The following is a 20,004-nucleotide window of genomic DNA, read 5'->3' as shown; positions in this document are numbered from 1 at the left end:
GAGTGCTCCTGACTCCTCCCTCTCACCTGTCCTGCTCACAGCTCACAGCTCCAGGCTCCTATCTCTCCTATCTGCAGCTGTCAGCAGGTCTTGGAAGGGGGTGGGAAGAGGAGGGTAAACAGGGTCCTGGCTCAGCAAAGAGGCTCCCCAGCCACTGCTTGGTGACACTGCCTGTTTCTTTACTTCCACCCTTTGCAGGATAGTAGAGATAAAAAAGAGAACCCCTCCAGACAGAAGCTGGATTCACCTGTTTGTGTCACGACGCTCATGATCTTTTCAGTACTTTCTCAAAGCCCATGACTGAGTACACAAAGAGCAGAGCAGGCTCTGTGTCATATTTAAACCTGCCCTGATGCTGTGTCCTGCCCTGTGACCTACAATACCTGCAGCAGCACGGTCAAAAATGCTGAGGCTCAGGAGTTTGCTTACACAGGATCTAGAGTCAGGCTTGAGTGAGCTCTAAAAAATGTCAATATGTTGCAAAGTGAGCAGATTCCCTAATATGACATACAATTTTAGATTTGACTTATTTAGCTCAATGCCGTTTGCAGACCTGTGAAATCCGAGTTTTTGTTTACAGCACATCAACACTGGCACCGAACCTTATTGCTAAAAGCTCTTTAATCATATTGTCTTACCAAGTTGGTATCTTCTACATTGTGTATTCTTTTTGTGTTTTGCTTCCATTGCATGTTGGAAACCTCATCAACGTTCCCACTCGCTGGCTGTAACTCTTTCCAGAGATTTTCCTGCTGTGTTCTCACATGGACTTTTCCTGACATTTCACTATAGGGGACTGGCAGGAAAACTTAAACTGTTGAACATTTCAGGAAATATGATTAGTAACACTCGTGTGGAGGCATATACAAGAAGACCTACACCACTTTCATGTTCGTCTGTTAAACATAAAGCTACTGCCAGGAGGCAATGGTCTTGGCATAAACATAGAACCAGTCAGTCATTATGCCTGGCTCTGGTCAAATGGTTTATAAAAATCAATAAATTGATATGTTATTTTGTGTTTGTTGAATCTGTGTAAATATGAATTGGAAAAATTACCCGTTGTGGTAAAACAGATTTTTGGCAGATTTATTAAAGAGTATTAAAACACCACCAAAGTATTTATATAGAAAATAAACACCTAAAAACTTTCCCAACTTTACTACAGTTTATCAAACTAGAACAAACAAAGCAACTAGTTTCTACTTGATGAGGTGTGTCGAGTCTGTAGACCCCAGAATGTCCACCGCCCCCGCTCACACATTGCTAATGCTTGCTTGTGTGCCCAGTCTCAAATGCCGAAGGGAAATGGTCCCGGTGTCATTGTGTAAAAAGTAATAAATAACACACATCAAATGCCCCCGGTGACAGGGATACAAAATGTGCTGTGGTAGGATTTAAATTTAGATACATGCTCACGTTGGAGAAGCTCAATGCTGTAGTGCATCATCCAAGGCTGCTCAACCAAGACTGGAATGGCCACTCCGTCAGGCCAAAGAAGAAAGTAGAGAGTTTAGCTCTTTTTTAAAGTAATGAAGAAGTGCATATTCTAACTTTTGTTTTGTTTCAGTCTAAGGACTGGACCTATTCTTATTCACAATGCTGAAACTAGATGACAAGTATAGCATTGATATTGTTTGTACTTTCCTTTTGATAAATGTTACTTTGTTTCCCCTGGCTGCTCACTGGGCTACCACAAGATACTTTTTCTTAGCTGTTAAGTAATTTCACAAAGAGATGCTGTTAATGTTTAATCGTAAATGCACTTTCCTTTTTGATTTCCTCCGCTAAGGAGGTTAGGTCCCTGTCCATTTGTTTGTTACTCAAAAACGATTGAACAGATTTCCATGACACTTGGTGGACGGAGGGACCATGGATCAAGAAAAAATAGAAAAATGTGCGGATCAAGACAAAGCAGACATAGATCCTGGAAATTGTTTTGGTTTCTTTTACAGTGAGATGGCACTTTTTTGACTTTCACTCATTTGCCAGGAAAGAATGCATGGATCTCGACTAGGGATGGGGGAAAAATCGATTAAGTTACAAATCGCGATTCTTGTGAATGACGATTTTAAATCGATATGCTGCCTCCCAAATCGATTTTTTTTTTTTAAAACATATTTATTGGTTTATACCGGGGGGGATATATTGGGGGAGCAACATCACCCCAGAGCATGTTGACCAGCTCTTGTTTTTGCACAAGAATCTAAACATACCCAAGCACTAGCTTTGCATCGGCTACATGCAAACAACAATAGCCTACTTTTTGTTTATTTCAAAGTTTATATTTTGAGAAAACTTTTATTCATTCTATTTAATTTACCTTTTATTTATTGTTTAAAAGTAGCCTAAGTGGCATACATTTCTTAATCTGTCAGTTTGTGTGCAGTTTACAGGGGCTATACAATAATAGGGCACATTTTTATTTATTTTCTCTATTGGCTGCCCGGCAGTCATTAAGTTAATGTTAATATTTGAAATAAAACTGGTAAAGCTCTAAGTGAATTTGACTGTGTTGTATTTGAAGGAATGATTCAACATTTTTCCATGGTCCAGTATTTAAAAAATAAAATAACCAAAAGAAATCCCAGGAAATCGTAATATCGAATCGCAATACTTACAGCATCGCAATACCCACAGAAATCGCAATACATATCGTATCGCCACCTAAGTATCGTGATAGTATCGTATCGGGAGGTCCCTGCCGATTCCCGTCCCTAATCTCGACGAATATTTTGACGTATATCTTCACTAATATCTATGAGTGTGTGAAATTTGGTGCAGATCCGAATAAAAATCTGAAACTATCAGATTCAAATGTGGTTTTCATAGGGGAAGGTTATCTTTATTTTTTTTCGTGTTCTAGATGGACTTGTTGAATCAAAATGAGAACTCAAGTTACTGAAACTGAAACACACAAAGTACAGGCCTGTAGATCCATCAACTCTTCAGTAAGCCAAAGTGCAAACAAAAAGCCAGATGACATCAGTGATGAAAATACTAATACAGTTTGAGAGTACAGCATTTTCCAAGTGGCGCATAAATTCCCCGCCACACCGGCTCCAAGGTGACCTGAGCTAGGACATCTCTCCAAATTGCTTCATTGCAGAATCATTTTAATTTTCTACGTGTAGCGCCGCATCCAGACAGAGGCTGTGAGTTATGAGCTCGCTGACCTGATGACAAAGCACGACTGCTTCCTGATGGTTCGGTCAATAAACAGACAGGGTCGAAAAGATGCTCTCATCAGGCCACCACCGTCCCCACACGAGAACACGTCCCCCTTCATTTAAATGATCAGGTTTTCAAACACATGGCAAGGTTAAACACTGGAAAATGCTCAGCAAACAAGTTTTACCCAGTACTGGCAAGACGGTGACACACAATGAAAACACTAGGATTAGCAAGATCCAGTGCCAGAACCATGAGTTGAATAAGAACTCAAGTCAATAAAAAGTTAAATTATTCCACTTGTGATAACAGATTAATTCTTAAAGTTGTTATATTTGTTTAAACATCTGTATTTCATGAAATTGTTGATTAAACACAAACAGACCCCTTAAATCCAGTTGAACAAAATTTCACACATTCATAGATATTAGTTCCCGAAACATGCCTGATTTTTTTTATCCAGAAAATCTAGCAATGTTAAAGAAAGTGAGAAGAAAAAATCCCGGATCCGCATTTTGCAGTGAATCGTTTCAATTTTATGCAAGATTATGAATCCCACCAGGGTTTTAGGTACAAATGTTGTGAGTGACTCACTTTACCACACGTACCACAGGGGATTTAAGGCTATGATCAGGAATCAGTCTTGGGTTTGGGTATAAAAATGAACATGGTCACAATTTGGATACACTTTTGGGGGTTTGGATCAGGTTAGGATATGGTATGGCCGTGATTTTTGTCTCTGCTTAGAACTGTGGTAACATAGGGCGCCCTGCATACAGAGCACCAGCATGTGTGTTTTGAGGCATCTTCTACCAGAGCTTACAGAGAAGTTTGGATGGACACTGCATGTCAGGTGTATACAACAAGCAGTATGGTGTTGTTGTCCAGTCTAGCATAGGGCATAAAACAATATCAATAATTATCGATTTACATTATTCATTAATTGCAATTTAACTAAAGTCCAATGAATATCTATGAAATGCTTGTGTATTGTGTAAGCATGGTGAGGAAGTATACCACAAATATACACCTACCTCAGATTTGTTAAAATGTTTGGAATTATTTGTCATATTCAGCTCATAAGGAAGAATTTAAAAACACAACCTTCACTCAGGAGCAAAAATCGGTCTTTGAACTTAACAAAAATAATATTGTGAAATTTATCTAGATAATTATCAACATTACTGATATGAACAACTTTATCTTGATAGCATTTGTGGCCATATCGTCCAACCCTCTTGTAAAACACTGTACTGCAGGTTTGACTGTTATCATACAGAACCGTGAGGGATCAGGACAAACCCACAATTGAACAAGCGTTAAATCTGGATTATATTCCTGCAAGCTTCACAGTTCACAGTATCACATTTATATATCTTCTATATGAGCATGAGAGTTTTTATATTTCACAGGAAAACACTGAGAACAAGAGGCTATTAGCTGTTAGCTTAAGAGCTAGTGTGTGAGAGTGTTTCAAACCTCTTTAACGACCCTTCAGACTTTAAAGAAGACAGGATGTGACGACATACACGTCAATAAAGACACAGGTACGAGAGAAACGTAAAACCTCTAATAACAGGCAAAACTATTACCGTAAAACAATAAGAGCGTTCTCTATAATAATGATAGTTTAACAAAAACTATTTAGAAATTAAACTTCAACCGCCTGTTGTATATATTGTGTTAGCAGGTGTATTTATATTTGACAGGAAAACACTGAGAACAACAAGCTAATAGCTGTTAGCTCAAACGTGAGTAAAGTGTTTCAACCCTCTTTTTACGTTAAGACAAAATGGAAATACTTTTAAAATAAACCTTCACCGCTTGAGTTGTGTCCTTTACTGTGTGTGTGTGTGTGTGTGTGTGTGTGTGTGTGTGTGTGTGTTTGAAGCGCAGTTTGAAGCTGCAGCACACCGTCGTGTTGTGTTGTGGGTCCTTTAGCTTGTCTGTGTTGTGCTGTGTTGTGTTGTGTCAGGTACTCACAGTGTGTGTCCGCAAACGTTCACCATCAGCTTCAGAGACGGGTTCCTGTACTTGGTGGTTTTACACCTGGGACAGCCCTGGTCGTCCATTTCTGACGGAGCAACACAAAGATAACAAGCTGCAGAAAAACGTCAACACGAAGCAGCACCTCTCCTCCTGTCACTTCACTGCGTAGCACTCAATGAGGTCCGACTGGGAAACACCGCCAATAAGAGTAGTTCCTAGTTGGTGGTGACCTTTACAGCACTGGTGGTCACACTGGTCGAAGCACAACATGGGGTCCCTGAGGGGTCCCAGGGGGTCTGAGGTAAAACGCTGAGTTGTTTACTTTTCCATTTAAAGTAGTTGTGTGAAATAGTTTCCTATTACGGGTTTCACTGTGAAATTCCATATATTATGGTCCCATATATTCCATGATCTAATTTGAATATCATAAAGTCTGACCTGAATCATAATCTAAACCAAACTTCTGCCCAGATGTAATGCCCTAGGGCTTCTGACATTATATACATTGAATTTTTGAGCGTTTGTGAGAAATAAGTCAAGAGGATGATGGATATATTATGAGATTCATGATCTTAAATGATGAACACATGTCAATTATAATATTTACTGTGATTGAATAATAACATTAACTTTAAGGCAGGTTGGTTGAATTAAAAAAACTATAGTGCAGAAAGCCGAGGCAGACTTTGCCTCTACTAAAAGCCTTTGTGTTACAGGCCTATTGATTTATTGATGATGTATGAAAGTCAGTATAAGACAATGGTATAGATCCTATTGTTAGTATACATGGGATCTTAAATTAGTTACAAAAACAACCAAATAAATAATATATATATCTAATTCAAGTTTTGAAATAAAAGTCACCATGTGCATTTTACATAAATCAGAAATGAAAGGTGTTATAGGCAGTGACATTTGAGGTCAGCTACTAATCTACAAATAATATCCTAACTAAAATTTCTAGGGCTGCAAAGCAGCACTGGGCGAGCCCGAGCACATGCATTTTGAAGTGTTGCATGCGTTTTGCCTGAAAAAAATAAATAATGACTGAGGAAATTTTGACACATAGAGCTGTTCAGGCTTGGACTTTGATCATGAGACAGAAGTTTGGTGGTGATAGGACAATGCACAGTGGAGTTATGCAGACATCGTCTCCTTTGGCGAAGGATGAACCTTCGCCGCACCTCAATGTTTACACAGTTTGAGAAAATGTCCCAATTCTGAGAGAGAGAGAGACGCCACCTTTGCAAAACATAAAGATTCCTTTGAATTATGACCACTGTCACTGCAGGAGTGGAGTTGTTTGTTTACGGCTCAGCATCAAAGGATTCATCGTCCATGTATGTCCTCGTTACAGAACATTGTGTTTTATTGATGTGTATCAAACTTTGACGCCACGCCACGGTCATACCCTGTGACGAAAAAGCAATCCCTCAATCAGTTTTAATCTCCATCTTGTTGTGATGACACTCATCTAAATTTGAAGTTGATCCGATGAAAGCCCTGGTACAAGTACATCAAAATAAAAATGTGGAATATGGCCAAAATGGCCGCTAAATGCAAAATAGCAGGCTTCCTGTTGTGTTTTTCCAATTGCACCTTCAGACTTTTTTGTTTGTCTGGTCATGATACACCTGTGTATCGATTTTTGTGAAGATCGGTCAATGTGAACAGGGGTCTCAGGGGGCACCGTTGAGCCATTTTGCGATGCCCATTGAAAATTCCTTCAGAATTCGTAAATTTACACCACTTTCTAACTTTCTGCAAATTTTGGTAAGAATTTGAGCATGGTAAAGCCCTCAAATAGCCAATTCATTTGCCTGAATAATAATAATAATCCTTACAATTTCAATATAGGGCCTCACCTGACCTTTGATGTCAGTGCTCGGGCCCTAATAATGTTAAACAGATGGTTCAATTTGAGGATATGTGAGTGAATTTATAATGTTAAAATTCAGAATGAGACAGAAATATCACATCACAAATATTTATAAGATATCTGGAAGTCGGTTTATGCAGCTGTTACTAAATATTATGTGTTTATGTATTGGTTTTTGATTATTGGGCTCGCAATGTGTTTTGTTTTGTTACATACTGATTTGAAAGTGTACTGTAAGAAATATAAAACCTTAAAATACTTTTGGAAATATAGAAAAAGATGGAGAAAGGTTCCAAGTGATGTTGGCATTGAAAAATTCTACTTTATTGACTAAATTCGATTATTCCAGTTTCAAGTTGTATTAGTAGTTATGAGCCAAAATCATATTAGATTGAGATAATGAGGGACAAATATTCCAACAGTATTGCTCCCTTGGATTTAGATAAGGGGATATCAAAATAAAGAAAGTCTGGTGGTTTTTCAGTTTTTCCTGCGTTCAGCAAAAGCTCCTGGCCTCATAGACAACAAGGAGATCCCGTTCCCACGATCCAAAAACGCACTCACCTTGCGCAGGTGAGCTGCGGGAACGCACTGGAAGTTACATGAGTGACAGCTGGAAACCAAACATTCGCGTCTGAATCGGCTCGCTCCTCCCTTGTGGCTCCATCGGCGGCCAATGGCGTGGCTCTCCTGCAGATAGACCCCAGTGTGTCTCCGTCCAGCTCCAGTCCCCGCAGAGTAAAAGTCACGTTGAGAGGAAAAGAGGAGAGAGGTATCTACTTACAGCTGCTGTCAGATATCCGATCGCACTCGCATGGCGAGGAGGTAACCTGATCGAGCTGGGAGGAGTGACTTGACCAGGGAAGGCTCGAACTGGAAAAAAAATGTCTTCTTCTGCCGGAGAAGTCACAATAGCGAATGACATCAAGAGGGAAAATGTGAAGGAGCTGGATGAGCGGGAGTGCATCAAGTTTGTGGCGCTGGACGCGGCGGAGTTGTCCATGGAGCGCCCGGCTCCCCATGCGGACGCGGTGCGCACGGAGCTGCTGGTGAACGCCGCCTCCTCCCTGGCGTTCTCCCCGGAGCAAGTGGCGTGCGTGTGCGAGGCTCTGCAGCAGGGGGGCAATGTGGACCGGCTGGCCAGGTTCCTGTGGTCCCTGCCCCAGAGCGACCTGCTCCGCGGCAACGAGAGCATCCTGAAGGCGCAAGCCCTGGTCGCTTTCCACCAGGCGCGCTACCAGGAGCTGTACAGCGTCCTGGAGAACCACAGCTTCAGCACGTCCAACCACACCTTCCTGCAGGAGCTATGGTACAAGGCCCGGTACACCGAGGCGGAGAAGGCGCGGGGGAGACCCCTTGGCGCCGTGGACAAGTACCGGATCCGGAGAAAGTACCCTCTGCCCAGGACTATCTGGGACGGCGAGGAGACGGTGTATTGTTTCAAGGAGAGGTCTCGGAACGCGCTGAAGGATCTGTACACTCAGAATAGGTACCCGTCTCCTGCCGAGAAGCGGAACCTCGCCAAGATCACAGGACTCTCCTTGACCCAGGTCAGCAACTGGTTCAAGAACCGGAGGCAGAGAGACAGAAACCCGTCCGAGGCACAGTCCAAGAGGTGAGGCGAGCAAAAGGGAACAACCCAATTTCATTTCCACACTTTATATTAATCGAAATATTAAAACAATTATCGGAGTGCTCCGTGCGTACCAGGCAATCAAAATACACCCGGGCTAATTTTAACAAAGTATTTCAAAGCTTTTTTTCTCTCACGTGGAAGGACGTTTATAGGTTAAAACCATTCACTCATTCACACAACACTGTTTTTCAGAATGCTCCATTCGGACTCACTCATACAACTTTGAGAATGAGAATTACAATGGGTTTATAATTAAGGAACACAAATAGTGCGTAAAAAGGTTTTGAGGCACGTTTATAATGTTTTGAAATATGAAGCTGTTGCCTTTTCAGATCCGGTTTCAAGTGTGTTGGTGCATGGAAACCATACGCAACGAAATGAACCAGCAACTTCACCACACACACTCCAATTCTTTAACAAAATACACAACTCAAAAAGTGACTTTAATATTCCCATTTATTTGTGGGAAGACAAAAACACACACACACTCACACACACACGGCGCGTGCATGTGTCCCTCCAGCCCAACATAAATCTTTTCGATAATCATATTTTTCCCTTAGTCTGTCAGAACATAAAGGATCCCACCCAGAGGCTCCGGCAGCTCCTGCGTTTCATTTTATAATCTTCCACACAAACACACTGAATTTCACCTTCTTTCATGTTTTCCCCTCTGTGTGAACAAAGCTGACGCACCTGGTGGAGGTGACCCCTCTGTCTCTGTCTCTCCCTCTCTCTCTCTCTCTCAAACACACACACACACACACACACACACACACACACACACACACACACACACACACACACACACTCTAACACAAATAACCACACACACATACATGCATACAAAAACACACACACACAACCTGTGGATATTTCGTACAAACTTAATCGTCTCACTTGCAGTAACTAGTCTTGCTTTATATCTTTTCATAGAAGTGGGGGGAGGTTTTCTGGGAGTGTGTGTGTGTCTGTGTGTGTTTGTGTGTATATGTGTGTGTGAGGGGCAAGGAGGAGGAGGAGGAGGGGAGGGTGCAGCTGTTTTAATTCGTCTTTTAAAAGGGGGCTTGTAAACAAAATATAACAGCTACGTCCATATTGTTTAGTTTTTGAAGGCTGTGACTTTTTTGAGGAACTGGAAAAAAATATACAAGGGGTTTAAATTTCCCATTTAAAAAAATTTAAGGGGAACAAGAAGAAGTAAATCCTCACAGCCATTTGTTCTGTCATGCCACCGGCACTGGCATTTTGTCACACCAGGATTTACTGCGCCAAATGGTTGCACAGTTGTTGATGTTGCTCGGTTGTTGTCAGTGCAGCTCTCCATGAGGTAGGAGAGGGGCTCCACACTCACACACACACGGGCCTGCTCTTCAAAGCCGTGTAATAACACTGCAACAAATGTGACTGTCTTCTCTGGAAAGGGAATAGACGCCATAATACAAGTTAATACTCTTTAAAAGAGTTTAAAAATAAAAACTATTACATGTTATACATGTGCTTTTATCAGGAAGTTACAAATACCTCGAATTTGATTCCATTTTGGCTCAAAGTCAACTTATATAACAATACTTTAGTGTAACACCATGTCATCTTTTTTCCCAGTGAATCTGATGGAAACCACAGCACAGAGGACGAGTCTAGTAAAGGCCAGGACGAGATGTCACCCCGGCCCCTCTCCAACTCCTCAGATGGGGTCATCCACCATGGGATTCAAACTGGGCATCTGGACGGTGGGGTGGTCATCCAGCAGATCGGGGACATCAAGATGCCCGGCAGTGGCGGCCTCTACAATGGAAGCCTAGTGACCAGTAACACCTCGTCTTCCGTCTTCCACAATGGCGGCTCGTCTTACCTCCACACGCCCGGGAACATCCTCTTCAACGGGCTCAACTTGGGCATACAGCCCCTGGCCTTCAACCCTCTGAGGCCGTCGGGAGGGGTGTTGCTGGGCAGCTCTGGGGTGGACATGCAGATGCACACGGGGCAGGAGAAGGGACTGGGCAGCTCTGCAGAGGACTCCAACCTGCACTACGCCTCCTACTCCGGGTGTGTGAACGGAGCCGACGTGAAGCTGGAGGGGGCTCACCCCATGGCCGCCCAGAACGGGGGCTCCTCCGTGCTGACGTTCAGCTCCTCGTCAGGTGCGCTGCAGCTGGGCGGCTACAGTCTGGTGCACGTACCGAGCGGAGTGTCTGACAGTGATGGCAGCTCATTACTCAACAGTGATGTGGGTCTTCCTCCCCTGCAGCTCTCCTCAGCCTCCTCGGCCTCAACGATACCACAACAAGGTGGGTACAGGAAGTGATATGATGGAAAACAGGATTCAGTGGGACAGCTTACACACTTGTTTAACTTTTGTTGCCATGTTTACTTGGGCAAAATGGAGATAAAGATGAGCAACAATTATACCCAATCAAATATTACAGTATTTTGACAATAACTAACACTTATGCTACTTATGAGGGAGTGGGAGAGATTGTCTAATAATGGGAGTATGATGCAGCTGCATTATGCAATAATATGCTCAATTAATCTGTCAAGTAAATACAACAAATTAAAGTAATGCGGTTCCATGAATTCAGCTTGTAAGACCAAGAAAAGACACAAATAAGATGTACCATATTATTAGGATGAGATAACTACAGATAAAATCAAAATGAGGCTTATATCATAAAATAAAATAGATATCACAGCCTTATATCTCCCAGGTTTACTGCAGGTCAGAGGGGCTCTCTGACTTCCTCGGATGTTCCAGTGCAACGCTGCACTTCCCGGTGGTTTGTCAACAAATCTCTACTACATCCACCCAATATATCCAAGTTGATTTATTCTTGGCTTGTCTGTGTTTGGGCCGTAGCCCAAAGGCTGATACTACACATAACACAGACCAGAAGAAACAGGGAAGGGCCCCACACACACGCACACACACATGCGCGCACACACACACATGTGCAAGAGGTGGTCCTTTGAAAGCCCCAGAGATGAATAAAAACAAGTTCTGAAGTCACCATCACTCATCATCACTGCACTCTTGATGTGCAGAGCAGGGAGGTGGGAAAATATGTTTCAGACAATCAGAGGCCACGAAACACACGAACAGGGAATAAGCCATTACGGCACTCGCACTGACAGAAAGCAGAGCATCTACAGCAGGATGACTTATAAGGGCCAACAGAAAAGTAGAGCTCGCTGTTTAGTGCTGGCAGGCGTTTGCAGTCGTCCTCTGGGGCAGCCGGGGGTCAGGCTTAAAGAGCTCAAAGTGTGTGAGAGACACACAACAGCACTTTTTAAGGCCAAGGTCTGTTCTTCATTAATCATGTGATACCTGCGAGAGAAGAGGATCCAGCAGTGGGACTCTGATCTAAACTGGAGGTGGAGATACTGTATCTTATGTATTGTTCTGTCATTTTATTAGGAACCATACCTCTGGACAACGTAGCAGTGAGTTCCTCCAGCGACGACTCGTTCCAGCAGCAGGACAAGATGACCATGTCGTCTCTGCACCACAGCACCGTCCTCTACAGCATGAGCAACGCCGGCCAGACGTCCATCAAGAAGGAGCCTTTGGAGGGCGGCGTCTACTCCTCCTACCACCATGGGCTTCACCTGGACCACAGTGGTCAGATCAGCTACACCACCCCCAACTCTGAAGAGGTCCCCTCCAGCCAGGGCTCCACCCGAACCAACGGCGTCCCCACTATCACCTCCTCCAGCCCCGAACCGGAGGTCTACACCACCCTCACCATCAGCACGCCCCTGATGGCCCAAACGGACACGGGAAGCCACCACCTCCATCCGACAGAGTACCTAGGGGTCCACGAGATCCGGGGGCATCCACCCTCGCACCTGATGGGCCCCGGCATGAACAGCAACTACATGAACCTGTCGGAGAACAAGGTGGACGGCTCGGGAGGCATGAATGAGATGGTGCGGGCGATGTGCGGGGAGATGGAGGCTGTGGAAGGGAAGGAGCTGGCCAAACTACAGACAGTGCAGATGGACGAGGACATGGCCGACCTTTAACCTCTAATCAGTCTCCCCGCAGAAGCACTCGTGGCCCCCCCCCCCCCAAAGCAGAGATATGGTGAATCTTTTAACCCTTGTGTGAGCGTGTGGTTGTTTTTTTTACTATTCATTTCTTTTAAATGTTAAATTATTTGTTTTCATTTGACTTTTACAATGCACTCTACAGTCAGAGGGGACGCCTCCGTGGGTGGGCACTGTCAGTTTATCAGAAAAATAATAAGAAAAGTTTATATGACATGTTTTATAAGCCCTGCTAAGAAGAAGAAACATTACGGCTGATTGTGCAAACAGAAGAAGCCGCTCTCTGTGTGTGAGAGCCGTGTTTTAAATGTGCATTTTTATAGGCAACACCTGCTACTTCCTGTTGAGTGGATGTGATCCGCCGGAGCAGGTGCTGGAATGCCTCGAGTCACATGACCAGGATGTTCCTCCAAACTAAATGCGTCATCGGGCTCAAACCAAAAAGGTCACTCAGCCGGGGGCAGAGGGAGAGAGCCTCTGTGAAAATGATCAGCTGAAGAGCAACAGCTTTTACTGAAGGACTGCACACACACACACACACACACACACAAACACACGCACACACATCGAATAATAGGTTATTAGAGACAGAAAGCTGCTGATTTAGGAGAAAGTGTCCTTCAGTGAGCACCTTAAATTCTCCGATTGCCTCTCAAGTCGCTGCAAACCCTGAAGTTGTGCTTTATATTTTACCAAATGAACTCAGCGTGTTGAGTACGGGACAAGAGTTGAGACGAAATGTGCCTTTCTGCTACTTCAAAACACATAATGTCATTGGTCTGTTTTGGCGTTTGCACTACCACAGTGACATTACAACGTGCACGTTCCTGGCAGCCTTTCGGGTCGGAGGGTTTGTCGTGTGCGACGACAACAAATGCACAAGTACAAGTACAGCGACGACTCCGATTTCAAGCCTCATCTTCAACCTGTCAGACATCGATCGGAGCGATGACGGAAAGGTCACGCTGTCGGTTCACATGTTGCCCATCGTATGTTGTTTATAATGCTGCAACTCATAGTATGTTAACTAGATGTGACGATGCTATACTAAATCGTGTTTCATTTTGATGTGTCTCTCTCCGAAGCAGTCAGTAATCATGAATGGTATTTTTCTATGCAGCCAGACATCTACAGAGTGTCTGCTTTTAATGAACAAAGGTACAGAAGTCAGAAGGGGACAAAACCGTTTTAGTTTCTTTTATAGCCCCACTTTTTAAACCCGGAGAGGGATTGTGATCATTTCTCTTTGCATGGCGTCGTAATGTTTTGGACACTATAGTGCCTTTTACTTTTTGTTTTGTGAATAATAAAACTAAAAGTAAGCTCAGTCGTCGCTCCGGCGTTGCAGCCTCAGAGATTTACCACCATCGCAGGCGCACTCGCCGGGTGTCAGGTGGGGGAAGAGAGGGCAGAGAATGTCGAGCCCATTTGTCAAGTGTGTCCGGTGCTTTTCGCAACAGGAGCCTAATTCCTCGCTGTCATACATGACCATAATAGCACATTTCAGCATCGCAGCCAAGTCATACCGTGCACATGTAGCGGTGCATCACATGTTTTTCATACTAGAGGACTGATGAACACTTTAATTTGTGACACGATCCCATCAATTTGAATGGACATTTCAGTGAAAGTATCCTCAGTGCTTTAATGTAATATACCAAAAAATGAGTTGTGGGCAAATATTAAACTGATGGTCATTTTGTTTTGTTTTGTTTTGTTGGTATTTTTTAAATCTTAGTTTGAATGATATGTTTGTCATCTGAAAATTATGTGAATGTATTTTTCTAAATCTCTGTACTACAATAAAAGTTTATATTTATAAAAACATACACTTTTTTTATTCTTTCTATGAAATTTAAATCTTTTAAAGATTTTTTGGGATCAGAGCAAGTTACGGACGCACAAATAATTTATTTACAACATTTAAGACCTCAACTATGGATTTTGGGGGGGTTGGCAAGCGGCTGGGGGTATGTGCAGTAATCCATTGGGCCTGCCGCTGCTCTCTGCAAACCTGCGGTGATCGTTTGCACATGCCTGGCAACCTGGAGTTCATTAGCCCTCCTTTTCTCATCTCAGCCCCTGTAATTCAAATAAACAGCAATGAGATTTCCAGAGGTAAAGCTCTTTTTGGGTGGGGGGTGGGGTTGGGGGGGTCCTGCAGCTCCCCACAACTCAGCGTTTCCCTGAGTGAAGGACGAACAACCCCCCACCCCTTTTAACATGTGGGAGAATGAATGTGAGATGCTGTCACTCAGAGACACTGAGTCTCTATCCAGAAGAAGAAGAAAAAAAAGAGCCTGGACCCCTCTCGTGGCTTGAGGGGATTCTCTGTGAATTCATGAGTTTCCACCCATGGACTCATTCACTCAGCGGGCATCCGACCAAGCCAGCGAGGGGAGATAAGACGGAGACAAGGTTTGACAAATGGACGGACAGCAGGGGGATTTTATTTTACTCACAGCCGTGTCTGCGGTGGATTATAGGAGTTGTCCTCTCAGCGGATCCTGGCTGGAGGAGATATATATGATCTAAGTGATGACCTAAATAAACAGAGGCTGTTTGTCTGTGCTCACTGTGGAGGCACAGGGAGAGGGAGGAGGGGAAATGAGAGAGACTATAGCGGGAAAGAGAGGGAGAGGCAGGCGAGCGGGATAAAGTTACCTGTGCACAGGTGACCTCGTCGCCATGGGCAGTGGATTAGCTGATTGTTAGGTATCAGGTGACTCCTCCTGTAATATTGAAGAGGGTGAAAACAGCTTTGTTGGAGCCCAGAACAATATCCCATTCGCAGCAGGAGCCCATGGCCCGTGGGTCTCACGGGGAGGGGGCCACAGAAAATTCCACCTTTGTATTGTGTCCATAAATTAGACAGGAAAGGAGCACTCAGACAAAATGTGTTTCTCACAGGGACTGCACACGGTTCATTGCTTGTTTTCTGTATTTTGCAGCTTTTTTTATGTGCAAAAATTAAAACAAGACTATAACCAAATATCAGTGAATGACATTTTTCCCACAGTTTTAAATAATCGTGCAACATAAAACATACTTGGGTGCGCAGTAAAAAAAAAGAGGGAACTCCCCCAGAACTGTGGCCTTATTAAAAACACTGACCTCTGATCTTTCAGATGGTTTCAAACGCTGACATTTAATGCTGCGCAGCAGACTGCAAGCCATATGTAACATGACCTGGGGAGAACGGTACTCCACTGCTCCACGTCCCACTAATGAGAGGGCAGGGGTCAGTGGGTACCGGCCTGCTCGCACAGACCCACCACTACTGACCAAGAAAGTTGCCTGTCTGACACACATTCTACTGTTGGAAACCAGGCTGTGGAAAGAAAGGAGGTGGTGTTTATGAATCATATAGACGGGAAATAAGCGTCCTCGATCCTCGTAGAGTGTTTTTTTTAACCTCCTCGTTTATTGCTTGGCAGAGTAGAAGGTATGTGCACGTGTCTGCTCCATCATCCTGTGTGGTAAGAAGAAGATGCAACCGGAGTGATTCACCGGTTTGATCTGGACTGCAGCGACAGAGGGAAACAAGTCATGAGGACGGTTTGAAGTTGTTTGTGAGTGTGATGCACAAACACACACACACACACACACACACACACACACACACACACACACACACACACACACACACACACACACACACACACACACACACACACACACACACACACACACACACACACACACACACACACACACACACACACACACACACACACACACAAAACCTTGTACTTCTATCTTAGTGAGTACACTCATGCATTCCCTAACCCTAGCCTTAACCATCACAACTAAAAGCCTAACCTTAACCTGGTTACCAAAAATGTTCTCGTTTTGTGATGTCTAGGCTCAAAATGGTCCTCGCAAAGATTAAGAGAGAAGAAGAAACAGCTAACAAGTGTTATATCTCTAAATGTTTGATTTTCAACCATTCATACAAGTGAATCTCAGGAATAAACTAAACTGAAGAGAAAAAATATGTGAAGGCCTAAAAACTCTTGAATTTACGGAATTTATACTGACTTAATAAATCCTCATGTTTGTCAAATTGTCCATCAAGCTTAATTCGTATGGCAATTTAATATCAACCCTCTGTCTGTCTCACACTCACAAGTACAGGCTCGCTGGCTGGCTGGCTGGCTCACACACACACACACACACACACAAACACACATACACAAACACATACACACACAGTGGCAGCAGCTGTGTGGCAGCATCATGGCCACACTGATATTCCCCAGAGAGAAAAACTCCACTTTGTAACAGGAGCAGTGAGGAGGAGGCCTGACATGACCAGTGACCAGTGATAAAGCTCATGGATGGACACACACACACACACACACAGACACACACACACACACACACACACACACACACACACACACACACACACACACACACACACACACACACACACACACAGACACACACACACCTGCTCCTCGATTTCACGGCTGCTAAAAACTTCATTTGCAAAAACACAAATACCAAACGGACCCCATCCCTGTAGTAGTTACAATTCGGACGTGCATGATCGCACTGCGATGGCGCCCCCTCCCTGCCGGCACACACACACATGGTGCAGCTGCTGCGCATCACGTTTTAAATCGCTCCTTTTGTTTGTTTACGTGTTTGTCTGGCTGCTCCTGGTTTGTTTACTCGCTCCCGCCCTGCAGCTAAATAATTACAATAACACAAACAACAACAACTTCCCTAGGACAAAAAAGGGGTTCATGAGGCCGCCTGGGGGCCTGACTGTAAAAGAGCCGGTGGTCCTCAGAGGAAATGCGTAATGATTGTATTGGGGGAGTGGGTGGATGGAGGCTGGGTGGAGGGGTAACCCCAGTGCACTTGTACCAGGTCTAATTTTCCAACATGACAGGAAACTCTGTTAAGCTGATAATTGCAGCTCCAATTTCATTTAACTCACTCATGTCAACAGTTGTGTTTTGTTTTGTGGGAAGGAGCAGCTTTTTCCCCCCTCACGCTGCCTTTCACTTCACCAAATTAAACACTTCAGCTCTTAATTAAAGACACATTCAGGACATCTTGAGGTAACCAAAGCTATTTATTAGAGTCATTAATTTGTGGATAATTGAACAAGAGGTCGAATATGAATTTTAAAAAGCCAATTGCAGTAATTTACATTATTTTATAGCTGTAAACGAAAATAAAGAAATGTTTTGATTTAGAATATCCTTACAATTGATCCATAAAAAATGTGATATGATTTAATTGTTCTTTTTGTATTTTTTCAGTGAGGTGCCAGTGAAAACACAAAAACGCTCCGCCTGGAGATCTAATTCTGACATTTCTCACTTGATTTAAACACTATCGGCTTCGTTCCAGTCGATACAGCTGAAATAGCACTTTTGGATTTAGACACAGAGAAAACCATCTGCTCCAACTGAGCCAGTGGATCGTTTCAATTTTCCTCCATATTTTCAAAAAAATAAAACCCTCCAATGGGAAACAGAGCGTCTCTGATGATGACATTTTTATGAAGTGTCCTCTGGTGTTTTGACGTGATCACTTTTTCTCTCCTCGCACTCTCTCAGACTGTTTATTTTAATGTTTTTTTTGAGTGTCACAATTTAAAAGTAATGTGGCGACGCTGCTGCTGTCAGGGTGGTGATTAAAGGAGTTGTTTTTATAGCTTTGTAGAAGTGGAACAATTCAATAAGCGCACGCAGGCCCACGCTCCTCCATTACGCACGGGCCTTCGCCTCACTTTAAACCAGTCTCACGAGAAATGGGCTGAAGTTTTTTTTTTTTTGGGGTAGTGAAATCATTCTGACTCATGAAAGATTTATGCAAAAAATGTTTGACTGAAACCCGGAACAGGCAGCATATTCAGCAGCCTTGCACCTACAGGAGGGGAGCGGCTGTGGTTTCTAAGGGTGACGCCAGGAGCCAGGTTTTGGATGAAGAGGAGGAGGAAGACGAAGAAGAAGAGAGGCTGTAACGACTGATAGCTCAACCTATGTATTGCATTACTTGTCGGGGTGTATATATACGAGGAGGCCGTGCAGCGCTGGCCGCGGTGGAGGAGGAGGAGGAGAGTCCACATCTTGAAATAATCTGTCGCCCCCCGGGCTGCTCGGGTTAAAGGAGGAGGCGCGGCGCAATGTGGTAGAGATATTAGAGAAACCCGAGAGCCGCTCATCAGACAGCTCATTTACTGAGGCACTGAGGTTTTACACAGCCAGAGAGCAGCTACACACACCGAGCTACACTGGCCCGAGAGCCTGTGTCCACCGAGCATGAGAATATACAACTCAGAGCCTGCACCAGGGGCCAATGTTTCAGGCGTTTTGCAATGTGCACGCGTAAAGGAAACAAGAAGAGTGGGCCAAGATTGAAAAATGTTATAAAGGTTATTGCAACTGTTCAAAAAACGTATGCAACATTTTAAAGTTGGGGCTCTCACAGGTTGTAAAACTGTTTGGATGAAGTAAAAAAAAAAAAAAAAAAACTGCAGCTCATGGGGAAAAACGTCAGACGTGTCAGTATGTGGAAAACACGTCCAAAGTTTAAATTCCGCTCTGGGTCATATAGAAGAAAACCGGTCATAGAGAAATCAGCTGTTCAGGTCCAGTGTAATATCTGATTAAAGCCTAATTGATCATGTAAATATAGATAGAGGACGCACGGACTTATTTTTCTGTTTTTACAACGAGCAATTTCAACTCTGAAATGTTGATATTATCTATAATTAAACCTCTTCATCATATGGTTTGTTTCTGCATTAAAATGATCACATTTTCACTATCTCGTAAACATTTAACTTCACTCTCTAATGTTGAGATTTTTCAGTTTTTTACAACACCACCTCCGAGTTATTTGTCCATAAAATTCACATGTGGGTTAAATTATGATTATCTAACAATCTAATATTCCAGTGTTGAGCTGTTTTTCTGTGTGTTTTGGCTTTATTTTTTTATCTTCTGTGTTTTTCCCATAATAAAAGGTTCTAAATATTTCATCTTAACAGGGAGAAAATATATTTATATGTCGAAAAGTACTGTGTGAATTTGTCTACATTTGATTTTTCCGGTCCCACTCTTGCTCTGTGACATATTGACGAGCTGCGTTTTTGCATCAAGATAGAGAAACTTGATCTATATGATTGAAAACCAACAACTGCACCACCGAGATCCAGTGTGGCAGAGAACTCATTTACTAATGGATTGGTTTAGTGTTTCACTCCACAGAAAACACTGGAGCCACAGCGGTGCCCGTCTAATCCCTGAAATAT

At 43.4% G+C, this 20,004-nt stretch overlaps 2 protein-coding genes across 2 annotated transcripts in view; one reads left to right on the top strand and one right to left on the bottom strand.

Annotated features, from left to right (window-relative positions):
* The window catches only part of mnat1 (MNAT1 component of CDK activating kinase), a 34,400-nt gene extending 29,083 nt beyond the window's left edge, over positions 1-5,317 (bottom strand). Inside the window, exon 1 of the mRNA XM_061082711.1 lies at positions 5,155-5,317. Coding sequence (XP_060938694.1) covers positions 5,155-5,243 — 89 coding nt within the window. The 5' untranslated portion in view covers positions 5,244-5,317. The remainder of the gene's footprint in view (positions 1-5,154) is intronic.
* Positions 5,318-7,923: 2,606 nt separating this feature from the next.
* Positions 7,924-12,701, top strand: six4a (SIX homeobox 4a). The gene is made up of 3 exons (XM_061083049.1): positions 7,924-8,654; positions 10,281-10,966; positions 12,094-12,701. The coding sequence occupies exons 1-3, from the start codon at positions 7,924-7,926 to the stop codon at positions 12,699-12,701; spliced, it is 2,025 nt and encodes a 674-aa protein (XP_060939032.1).
* The last annotated feature ends 7,303 nt before the right edge of the window (positions 12,702-20,004 follow it).

This window comes from Limanda limanda, chromosome 12 (assembly GCF_963576545.1).
Source record: "Limanda limanda chromosome 12, fLimLim1.1, whole genome shotgun sequence".
Taxonomy (NCBI): Eukaryota; Metazoa; Chordata; class Actinopteri; order Pleuronectiformes; family Pleuronectidae; genus Limanda; species Limanda limanda.
The sequence above is the reverse complement of the archived record's forward strand: the minus strand, read 5'-3'. Positions and strand labels throughout refer to the sequence as shown.

What these genes read in the sequence shown, in the direction of transcription:
- six4a (XM_061083049.1), top strand. Translation starts at nt 7,924, where the DNA reads ATGTCTTCTTCTGCCGGAGAAGTCACAATAGCGAATGACATCAAGAGG. An exon ending in TCCGAGGCACAGTCCAAGAG is followed by an intron (nt 8,655 to 10,280) that starts GTGAGGCGAGCA and finishes CTTTTTTCCCAG; the next exon opens with TGAATCTGATGGAAACCACA. An exon ending in CTCAACGATACCACAACAAG is followed by an intron (nt 10,967 to 12,093) that starts GTGGGTACAGGA and finishes TCATTTTATTAG; the next exon opens with GAACCATACCTCTGGACAAC.